The sequence below is a fragment of the Gopherus flavomarginatus genome, chromosome 4 (assembly GCF_025201925.1).
Source record: "Gopherus flavomarginatus isolate rGopFla2 chromosome 4, rGopFla2.mat.asm, whole genome shotgun sequence".
In the NCBI taxonomy this organism is placed as follows: domain Eukaryota; kingdom Metazoa; phylum Chordata; order Testudines; family Testudinidae; genus Gopherus; species Gopherus flavomarginatus.
In genome coordinates, this window is record NC_066620.1 from 84,664,306 (window position 1) to 84,676,281 (window position 11,976).

The 11,976-nt window shown below is 43.0% G+C and overlaps 1 protein-coding gene across 1 annotated transcript; it reads left to right on the forward strand.

The window, feature by feature from the left end:
* Positions 1-1,859: 1,859 nt before the first annotated feature.
* On the forward strand, positions 1,860-10,070 carry RHOU (ras homolog family member U). Its single transcript, XM_050949182.1, has 3 exons — positions 1,860-2,262; positions 3,863-3,921; positions 7,112-10,070. Exons 1-3 carry the CDS (start codon positions 1,977-1,979, stop codon positions 7,565-7,567), a joined length of 801 nt encoding a protein of 266 aa, XP_050805139.1. The 5' UTR covers positions 1,860-1,976; the 3' UTR covers positions 7,568-10,070.
* Positions 10,071-11,976: the final 1,906 nt, after the last annotated feature.

The following is an 11,976-nucleotide window of genomic DNA, read 5'->3' on the forward strand; positions in this document are numbered from 1 at the left end:
TTGTTATAAAATTGTTATTGTTGTATAATTGTTATAAAAGCAATTGTGATTTTTTAATCACAATTTTTCTGAGTTAATTGCGTGAGTTCTGCGATTAATCAACAGCCCTAATTCTCTAACCTAAACTTATATCACTATGTACATTTAAAAACAAAAAAAACTACTCTAACAAAACACCACATGGTGCACAGAACTTTCCATGCAGGGAAAGAGTGAGAGAAAGAACTAACCACACATGACAGATGTTGCTTAACAAACTATTGGAAAGTGCTCAGATGAAGTGGTGATAGGATGGTATAAGAACCTATCTAAACAGGTTCTGCGATCTCTTCCTCCATACTGCCAAAATTTAGCGTGAAATAGTAGCAAAGTGTCTGTCTAGATTACAAAGAAATGGTGCTTTTCTAAAACTTGAGTTAGCTAAAGTAACTTGAAACGTCACTCAGCGTAGATACGGATTAACACATTGAAGATCATGTTGTAACCCCAGGGGGAGCCCGTGATCTGGTGACACTGTTTTAAAGGTGTTAAAACTCATATATCCTAGTTTATTCCTTTCACAGGTGAAGGCATATCAAGTAGTCATTACTCCCGTGCTGTTGTATTGTATATGCACACAGTACAAATACAACTAAAGGAACATCCCCAGTAAAAAAAAAAAAACCTTGTATTAACTCTATTGTTTTTGACATTGCCCTAAATATAACCAAAGAGACAGAGAAACACGGATGGCAAAATCAAATAATATTGTTCCTTTTATGTAGCCTTTAGCTGTGCTCAAATAAATCTCTTCTCGTATTAACGCTCATTAATACTGATAAATTAGCTCCGGAAACTTTGTTTCCCTCTGTGAAGTAGGCAGAGCTTTGACAAGATTAGACAGTTTTACAGAAATTACAGCTGAGCCTTGGGGGTGGAGGGAATGAGGAGAAAAAATAGCCATTGGGAGGGAAGCTGAGGAAGAAGATCGAGAGAAGGTGTCAGGTGGGGGCTGGGGGGTGTAGGAGTCAGGGGAAGGCATAGACAGAAGACAGGCTATGGAAAGGGGCCTGGACTGGGAGACAAGGTCACCCAGCGTAGAGAGAAGGAAGCGGGAGGAGAGCAAAGAGCGAGGCAGGAACTGGGGCAGAGGGCAAAGCACTGGAGGTGGGAGGAGGAGGAGGATCACTGTCAAGCGGGAGGAAGGAGCCGGGATGGACAGAACAGCCTGGGGCAGAGCAGGCGGAGAACTTAAGTGGCCGCTTCCACTCAATTGTCGCGGCGCGGATTGTTTCAGCGTTCGAAGAGGGAGCGATCTGGCCAATGAGAAGCGGCCCAGCCGCTGCCCGGGCCCCAAGCCTCCGCAGAGGTTCTTGCCGCCGCCGGACTCCTTCTTCTCCAGGGGCCGCCGCGGTGGGCGGGCGAGGGGTGGCGGGGAGCGCTGTAGCGCCGCCTGACGGGCAGCCCCTAGCGCCGCCTGACGGGCAGCCCCTAGCGCCGGACTCCTCCCCCCGCCGCCGGCTGCCCCTGTATCATCGTGTCCTGTGGCGGCTGAGAGCCGGGGCTGGAGGCTCCTCAGTGTGCGGCGAGGAGAGTGCAGCGCGCATAGGGCTCCCGCTGCTGCCGCCGCCCCCGAGCTCCGGGAAGGCCGGGATCGCGCCCCTTCCGTCCCGCCGCTGGTGCTGGCTGCTGTTCCGCCCCATCACCCTCTCGCCTGGACGAGCTGAGCGGCGGGCAGCCGGGAAGCGGCTCAGGCGGCACCGCACTGGCTCAGAGGAGCAGGAGCTGCCCCGGGAGCCCAGCACCGGCTGCTGTTGGGAGGATCTGGAGCCACAGGAGACCGGCGAGGGGGAACTCGGCTTCCCTGAGGACCTGGGCGGCGGACCCTGAAGGAGCAGGACACCCCCGTACCCAGGCCGGGCGCTGAGCGCCTCGCACTCCAGCCCCGTGTCGGTGATCCCCGCTCCGAAGAGCTCTCCTTCGCCGGTGCCAGGCGGATGCCGCCGCAGCAGGAGGGGGAGGCGGGCTACATCAGCAAGCCGCTGGCTGGCGGCTGCGAGGTGCCCCCGGTGCCCCCGCGCAGGGTCCGCAGCAGCCGGGCGGCGGCGCTGGGAGCGGCCCTGGGCAGCAGATGCCGGGCTGGGGCGGGAGCCGAGCCGCGCCGCAGCATCAAGTGTGTCCTGGTGGGGGACGGGGCTGTGGGCAAGACCAGCCTGGTGGTGAGTTACACCACGAACGGGTACCCCACGGAGTACATCCCCACCGCCTTCGACAACTTCTCCGGTAAGGGGCCGCAGCAGGGGGACGGACGGGAGGAGACGAGCGTGGGGGCAGGTGGAAGGGGGGATTCCCTCGGGGACACCCCCCAGCACTGGCGACCTGCTTGAGGATCTCCCATCCACCTCCCGGGGATGGACTGTCAGAGGGAAGGGGTAATACCCTCAGCCACCCCTCCCTCCCCCCCCGCTAGAGGGAGCTCATGGATTTCCCTTTTCAGAGAGAAGTGAAATGGTCTGGCACTGGTGAAAGGGGGAATCCCCCCCCCCGCAGGTGGGGAAGGGAGGCGCCATGGGGCAGGCGAAAGGCCACCCCCCCTCAGCGCTCCGGGGCAAACGTCAGCACCCATCGCCCCTTCTTCCCAGTGATGAATGCATGTTGGCCCATGTTGTTAGCATGTAGCTTTTCTAGCTCTGTGCTTGTGCAGTGCCCATATTTTACAGCTGTGTTCAGTCCTGTGCCTGGATAGGACTTTGCTTGGGTTTTTAAAAAAAGATTGTACTTTATCATGTTGGAAATATCACTGTGTCACACCATGCCTCCTTTAGTTGGGTTCTGGGGGCGGGGGGCAAGAGTAAATCCTTCATGTCCTCCCCTCTATTTGTTCAGAACTGTGTTGGAAGGTGGCTGCAAAGATGGCTGGGGCTCTTGAAACTGCATCCTGCCCTCTGAATTCTTTCAATTATATATCTTTGTCACTCTCTGAAAGTTTTAATAAGACTGTAGGGCCACATGAGGGTATTAAATATATGACTCTCTAGTCTCTCTACGCTTAAATCCTGTGAGGTCGGAGGTGCTGGAGACGTTCAGCTTCCTGGCACAAATCTGGATGTCAAGCTTCAGTACTTGGTTTTTTAGTTTTTATAGAGCTGATCCAAACGGTCCCTTTCTGGATGTACTTTATGTATGATTAGTAGCTAGAATTCTAGCTTTAAAGGTAATGTAATCATTCTAAATGCTGGAAGATTGATTGGCTGGCATGACTTCTCTGTGTTATTGAAAATCAATACTGTGAAGCCTAGTGACCAAATAATAAATGAAACTTACACTATGGCTAAAAGCATTTTATATTTAAATAGCAAGAAAAAAATAATGAGTCTGGTCTGTCTTATAAAAGATACCACCGTAGCTAGTGTTTGCACATGGTCACATATCAAGCTAGCTTGTTTTTAATGGCAAATTCTATAGTCAAAATTTCCAATAATGCAAGAGGAGGAGCTTCCCAAGGGAAAACAGAAATATTTGCATTGTCTTCCCAGTGATTTAAAACTGGGAAGGTTTTTTTGGGCCAGACCTTTGAAAACACAAATGTAACAAGAGAAGTAACCTAATTGTTTGGCTCACTCTCTTTTTGTGTCATCAAAGAGTTTTAGTTCAGTGATTTGCTACTTCATCAGCTGCAGTGAAATGAATTGGAAAGCCCTGAAGGGTTTGTATGTACCTAAATGTTAGTGACAGACTTTGTTCCAGTTCTTCAAGTCATTAAATTAATTGAAGAGAAAACAAATGTTGAGGGAAGGCATGATTCTTTTCTCTTCTTTTTTTTTAAATTTTTAAATGAAAAATGTATAAAGTTGAACTCATTACACCTTTTTTCTCTCCTAAGCTGTTGTGTCTGTTGATGGCAGACCCGTGAGACTTCAGCTCTGTGACACGGCTGGTCAGGTCAGTGAAGCTTCTTATTTCATTTAAGTGATGGGGGGAAGGGAGAAGTGTCACACAAAATAGTCCTCATAAAGACTTTATGGATTTAAAAGGCTACCCACTGTTTGATCATCTTATTAAATTTCCATCAGTGTAAGTAATTCTTAACTCACTGTATAAGGTTGGTTGAGGAGTGTCACGTTGTTGGTTCAGACTGCTTCCCTGCTAACTTCACTGTTAGGTTGAATTCCCAGGGACTGCAAGTTCTCCCTCAGACATGTTGCCACTGACTTAATTTTATTTTTTAATTATCTATAGGTTTTTAAGTGCTGCTGCTGTGGGAGTGGAGGGGGGATTCTGTGTGTTTTGAGCACAGATATGAAGACATGTGGAGGGTGTGGACAATTATTTTTATTGAGGGGTCTGGAAATTTAAAAAAAAAACCTGTTGAAGATCCATTTCAGGAGTAGTTTTGTACCATGATTACATTTGTCAGCTCTTACTAAGATCAGATAAACGAGCTTCATTCTTAACTCAGTGCTTCCAATATTAAGACACTCTCTAAATTTTTAGGGGGAGGGCTAAAGCCGCCTGAAGCCCCCAGTTTTCCACACCCTGGTGAAAACTCACATGCCTTAACATAAGCATCTGGAATATGCATCCAGCCAAATAATGCAATACCATCTGAGGGAGCCAAGCATTAGCGAAAGCAGTGTGGCATCAGCAGACAAACCCCATTATCCTAATGAGCAGTGTTGTAACTGGGCATTATAACAAAGATGTGAACTCAAAGGGCTTGGTTCAGTGCTAGCTTATACCCTATGCGGTGCCAGCGCTGCATTTTGCCTATACTTTTTGCAGTTCTAACTCAGGTTAAAAGAGTACGGAGCAACCCCCTTTGAACAATAATATGAGATAGGCCAGTAGGGTTGTCCCATAGTGTAGTACCCTGGTGGAGGGCAAGGGGGCATGGCAATATGCTGTTAGCTTCAGCTGAGATGTGAATTCAGAAGTAGAGCGTACCAGATGTAATTGTAACCATATCCTTGATGATGGGGCCCCATGGAACGGCAAAAGCATTGGTTTCTGGAAGATTTGAAAAGTCCAGTCACTTTTTGCTTTGGTTACTGCTATTAGTTCAGGAGTGTAAAAACTCCTTAGTGAAATAACCAGTGAAACCGCTCTCTGGTGTTTGCCTTTAAAAGGAATAGGTTGGGTGAAAACCAGTAAAGTGAAGAAAATCATTCTGAGTATAGGATTCTTAAGCAAATACAATCTTGGTTGTGTGTGTGAGACAGCTTCAAAATGGAATTAGCATTTAAATAGGTAAAAACGTACAGAAACATTGAGGGTTTGGTGTCATGAACCCAAAGGTGCAGCTCTGCAGTCCCTGGATCTAGCTGTGAGACAAAGAAAGTCTGCAGACTGTACTTGTAATAAAAATGACCATGTATCCTCTCTCCAGAAATCTCCCTTAAGATCCGGTTTTGGCTTTTGAAACCACTGAATCCTGCAAAATTTCATAATGCCTTGCAAGAACATGGGGAGATGTCTTTTTTAATTGGCTTTGTTGCTGCTCAATACAGAACACTTTGTAAAGACAGGGTTTCTTTTAAGCCAAATGGTGAGAATCCTGCATTGCTGTCTTGCTGCCTGAGAGGCTTAATCTGAGAATCAAGAGAACTGATGAAGCCTGTTTTCTTGACTGTTGTTTTATAACCTCCTGTCAACCTTTGCATTACCACTGAAAGAAATTTATTTAAGTGGAATGGGACTTCTGAGGCTTTTAATAGGCTTTAAACAACTGCATGTCCTGGACTCTTCAGAAGCTTTCAAGTAAAATCTTAAATCCTGACAAATTAACATGTAACTTGCAATTCAGCAGTAAAATATTGTTCCTAGAGAGGCATTGTTGACTTTATTTGCTCTTTGCTCTTCTTAACTTAAGACCCTGTGAGAGCATGGTGAATTTTAATTAAAATGTCATCATGGCTGAACCAAATCCTACCTGTTTAGGCTGTTAGTGTTACTGTGCTTTTATCCTGCTGTCAGCATAAAATCAGGCTATGCATAGTTAATCCTTGCCTCATTTTGCATTCTTCACTTGCAGTTCTTTGAGCTGCTGCGATAAGGGGGAATGCCATGATGGCCAAGTCTTCTATTGCCTTTCAGGTGTCATCTGCATCAGTGGTTTTCAACCTTTTTTCATTTGTGGATCCCTTAAAAATGTTGAATGGAGGTGCAGACCCCTTTGGAAATCTTAGAGCTAGATCCGTGGACCACAGGTTGAAAACCACTGATCTGCATTATGTTAGTTGATTCCTCAAGATACAAATCAGAGTCTTGGATTGTCCATCTTTAATTTAAAGGCAGGAAAGGGGGGGGGGAAATCTAACATTGCAGGTTTGGAGGTGGTTGATGTGGTATAGAAGGGAATGAGATGTAAAGAGAGGCTTTATATTATGGCATTGGCATGTTAAACCTTTATATTGTAATTCATTAAGAGTGATGGTAGCAAGAAATATGAACACAAAATAATAGGGAGGTCATCTTTTATTTTAATTTCCTGTAGGATGCTGTTAAACCTTCATTTATTTAAAATGATTTTGCGTGGGAACACTTGCAGTGCTCTTATCTATATCTTAGCATATGGATAGTGTGGTCAGCAATACGGGGAGGGGGTGCATTTTAAATCTGAGCTGATCCATGATTGATCTCTGTTAAAGGTGAATTTACACCCTCCTTTTCACCCCCGATTTACTGCATGTTCATCACTTGTGTACTTTAGCCTGCACTCCTCCTCTACTGTCTGCCTCTTCTGTTGAGATAGGGCAGAAGAGCATAAATACAAACACCCTTTAAAGCATTCAAAAGAAATCAGCAGTGTTAGAGAATCTTAAATGCCTTAAGAAAATATTGTTTGACCCTGTGCCTATTGGAGTCGGTGGCAAAATTTCAGTTGACGTCCACGTTGCGGGATGAAGCAGAAATTTGGCATATTTATGGCTTCTTCTATGAAAACACTATGTTCTGTTGTACACAAGTTATATTTGTGCCTAAGTGAGAAGAACAGTTAAACTTGATCTTTTCTTTATTCATTCAGTAGATTAAATTTGTGTAATGGGAAGTATTTAGGAACTGGGAAGGATGGTCCCTTTATTGCTGAATAAAAATAGCCTTAAAAATTATAATGTTGCTTTGCTTTGCACAGGATGAATTTGACAAGCTTAGACCGCTGTGCTACACCAACACAGACATCTTCTTGCTGTGCTTCAGTGTTGTGAGCCCTTCCTCTTTCCAAAACGTGAGTGAAAAGTGGGTTCCTGAAATACGATGCCACTGCCCCAAAGCTCCTATTATTCTGGTTGGGACCCAGTCGGACCTCCGAGAGGATGTCAAAGTTCTCATTGAGCTGGACAAGTGCAAAGAAAAGCCTGTTGCAGAAGAGGCCGCGAAGCTCTGTGCTGAGGAAATAAAAGCAGCGTCTTACATTGAGTGCTCAGCTTTGACTCAGAAAAATCTCAAAGAGGTCTTTGACGCAGCCATTGTCGCTGGCATACAGTACTCGGATACCCAGCACCAACCAAAGAAATCCAAGTGCAGGACTCCAGACAAAATGAAAAACCTCTCCAAATCTTGGTGGAAAAAGTACTGTTGTTTTGTATAGTATTTGCAAGGACCTAAGTGTTGCCCTAGTGAAATCAAATAGAAGCTATATTAGCTTAAATCTCACTCTGTATTCTCCAAGTGTGTAGCATAGATCCACAAATGTGTATATGTTGCTATTAGAAATCTCAATTTCCCTTTCTCTTTTGAGGGAGATGGAAGAACACATAGGTAGGCAGTTCCTGTTAAATCAGGTTAAGGAATTTCAGCATTCGTCTGTCTGATGTCAGAGTTTCCGGACTAGTCTCATGTTAAGAAATACATTTGTGAAGTTAGAAATTGTACAAAGGGTTTGACTCTCTGTATCATAATGTATATAAAAGAGGGAGGAACAAAACCGAGGCCTTTGCAGATAGGGCTATTTAGAAGAAACAAAGGACTATGGAAATATAGAGCTCTATATAGATCGACAATTTTTAAAAACTAACATTGTGCCTCCAAAATGACATTTTAGCTTTAAAAACGTACTCCCTCTTTCCCCCATCTCCTTCCTTCAACCACTTCAGGGGAGACTTTAACAATGTGGAACAAGAGATGGAGTCTTCCCCCAATTGTTGCTGCTTGAAAGGTCATGCATATACCTCCAGCACCTTGTTAGACTGCCTAACATGTTAAGTAACTGATGTAATTACCTCTTGTTTGTAGCCTCCTGCCTTGGAAATCCTTTCCCCCCCTCTTTCTCTCTCTTTCACATGCAGTAATGTGCACGCCCAATGAACATTACAGAGTCCTACTTTGTTACATTTTGAATAGTCATGGGTTCCTTTGTATTTGTGCAGACACCATGACCGTTCATTTAGATCAATTGAAAGAATGTAAATGCTGTTTTTTAAAAGGGATGCAACAAATGTCCATATAGCACCATACAAAATGTATCCATTTTAAGCCTACAAATATGAACTTCGGAATGTTTCTCGTTGAGAGATTTTCATGCTGCCAGTTAAATGAAAGGCCTATAAAAAAGGCAGATTATGTGCCATAACCAAACACCAGAAAAGTGATACTGCTGTGTCCTGTTTCTGATGCTGTTTTGAACAAAGTTTGTATTTGTTTCCAAAGGAAGCAGTTGTTGGTGGCTTAAACTTGTCTTAGATTATAGTCGCAAAATTGTGTTGAAACAACCAATGAAATTTAACTGATTCTTTCACAGATACCTTCAACAAATTAAAGTGAAGTGTGTTTAAAATGTCATGTAGTGGTTTGTCTATTCAAATATGCATCAAATATGACACAATTTCTGGTCTAACAACCTGCTGAATTCCAGTCTGCTTTGTTTTAGGGTATCAGTGGGTTAATTTGACTGTGTAAGATGTGGTTAACTCCGATTCTGGTGTCTACACAGTGAGTGAAAAGCCTTTAGTTTGTATTGTCTGACTTTTTTTTATGGCTCCAGCTTGCTTTTTCTGTATACTCCAAGCTCAGTTATATTCTGGCTTTATTTTTCCTTTGGCAGCAGCCTTAAAGCGAGCCTTTGTTCAGAGTCTTCAAAGAAACTGTGAACAGTTAAAATTCCAATTTAATTCTCATCATAACAAAATTGATGTCTGATTGTAAGAAGCCATTTGAATTGATAAAGTTGGCCGCAATTTACCTCCTGGCCTACTTAAAGAAAACGACACTATGTAAATGCATTCTGGGTTACATTGGCTTAAGTGCCAGAAGCAATATTTTCCTCTGTTAAAGCAAAATGAATGCATAACATTACATTATGAACTTCAAAAATGCAATAAAAACCTTTTACTAAAGTCCATGTGATCTATTCAATAAAAATATGTTGGCTTCTGCATTGGAGCAGCCTGGAAAATCAGTTTCCATACCACAAAGTTGGGAGGATGTATTTTAACGTAGTTGCATGCGGTCCATAATATTTAATGGTTGTGAAATTAACAGCTGAGTCTTGATATTCCTCAATGTAATGCTCTGACATGATTTCAAATATATGGAGTCATACTGACAATTTGAAGATGATGAAGCTAGATTTTTCGTGTGCATTTTGCTTCTCTGTAAAATGGATACAATTGATTTAAAATGTGGATTTTAGAAAAGGAGCAGAAAGTGAACAGCACCCATTGCAAAAATACCTGAATCTGTTCCATAAGATTTTGATGCTCTGTATTGTACCATACCAGAAGCAGACAGTTATATTTTTATAAGTAGCCTGTTTCATAGCGTCTGGAGTAGCATAACCTTTAAATGTAGCCAGCTGTGACTGTTTCTGAAAATGTGATGTGTATATAAGACTTGTTATAGCCCTTTACTAGGTGTATGTGTAATAGAGTCTAATAATTTCATGGATACTGCTATACATGGGGCTACACAGGGTCTAGATTTAGAAATGTTACTTTTAAAATCATTATTTTACAAGTGCAAGTGAGAGGAGATATCTCCATGTAGTCTATAATCTCATGTGCCTTATGAAATTCTCTTCTGTTTTCTAAATGTAGGCTATATGGCAAAAGCTGTTTCATGACAGAATGATATAAATGAGGTATTTGAAAATAAATTCTGACCAGTGTATTTGTCTGCCTGTTTTACCAACAGTTTTATTCTGAAAGCCTCTCCGCTTCATAGCATTATGTCTTACATAACATTCAGCCAGTACAAGGCTACTTTCATATCCTGAGGGACATATATCACAGACTAATGTCAAGTACATTGCTGGTGCTTAACAAATAATAAGCAAGATCTTTTAAAAATTAACTGTATTTAGAGATGAGACTGAGCAAGAACAGTGGATCCCTACCTCCCCGTTCTTCCTGCACCCAATTGAAAACCCTGGAAGTTTTGGATGTTCGCTGTGAGCCACGGGTCTCAGATTATCTCTGTGAGGAATCTGACTGGAGCACTGAATCCCAATATATCTATATTTTCACTTTTGATCCCTTTGCTACAGAGCAGGCTTCTCCCACCATCTAACAATCCCACACATACAGAAGAACAGACTATAGACTGTATTCACTTCTTTTCACTTGTTTGTATACAGCTGATCAGCTGTCATCTATTTTGGAAGTCGGTAACTAGTACTCTTTTCTTAACAATACTTAACCTTCATATGCTTTTCATCATCAGAGCTTTTCACCAATATTAACTGATACTTTTAGGATCCTGTGCCTACTCATATATATTTTATCCCCTTTGTTTCCCCACCTGTCAAGAAAACAGAGTTGAAGTTCCTTGGCCAAGGCTGCAACAGGAGTCAGTAGAAGCTCTGTGTTTGCCATTTAATATTTGTGTTGGGATAGTGTCTAGAGGCCAGAGTGAAGGATTGAGTGCTCATGGTCCCAGTGTGCTGGGTACCATACCTACATATAATGAAAATACACTCCTTACCCTGAAGAGCTTACGATCTGTCTAGTGCAAGAGATACCAGGTGCATGTAACAAACAGAAGGGAGGCGCATGAGATAAGTCGGACAACTACAAAACTGTGAATGTAGCCTCCTACATCTATTGCTCTGATTATAGAATCAGAGAAATGTAGGGGTGGAAGGGACCTTGAGAGGTCATCTAGTCCAGCCCTCTGTGCTGAGGCAGGACCAATTAAAACTAGACCGTCCCTGACAGGTGTTTGTCTAACCTGTTCTTAAAAACCTCCAATGATGGAGATTCTATAGCTCCTTTGGAAGTCTATTCCAGAGCTTAACTACCTTTCTATTCAGAATGTTTTTGCTAATATCTAACCTAAATCTCCCTTGCGGCAGATTGTCCTACCTTCAGTGGACATAGAGAACAATTGATAACTGTCCTTTTTCAAACAGACCTTAATGTATTTGAAGATTTAGCAGGTCCTTCCTGAGTCTTCTTTTCTCAAGGTTAAAGAGACCAGAGGATTGGGGTTTTTTAACCTTTTCTGACAGGTCAGGTTTTAAAAACTCTTAAGCATTTTTGTTGCTCCTTTTCAACAATGCTACTGCCTACCCAGTTATTCCCCATTTTGTAGTTGTGCATTTGATTTTTCCTTCGTGAGTGTAATACTTTGCACTTGTCTTTATTGAATTTCTTCTTGTTAATTTTCAGACCAATTCTCCAATTTGTTACAGATCATTTTGAGTTCTAATCCTGTCCTCTAAAGTGCTAGCAACCCCTCTTAAGATTGGTGTCATCTGCAAAGTTTATGAACATGTTCTCCACTCTGTTATCCAAGTCATTAATGAAAATATTGAATAATACCAGACTCATGATGGACTTCTGTGGGGACCCTTTTCCCCTTAGATTTTCTTCTCATGGGACCTTACCTACCACTTCTCTGAGTTTGTTGAAGTCTTTTTTTTTTAAGTTCGTTGTCCTTAGTCCGAGGCACTCACTCTGATCACTTTCACCCAAATTGCCTTCAATCTTCAGATTCGCTGCCAGTTCCTCCCTGTTGGTCAGAATTCAGTCTAAAATGACTGCCCCACGGTTACTTCCTGAA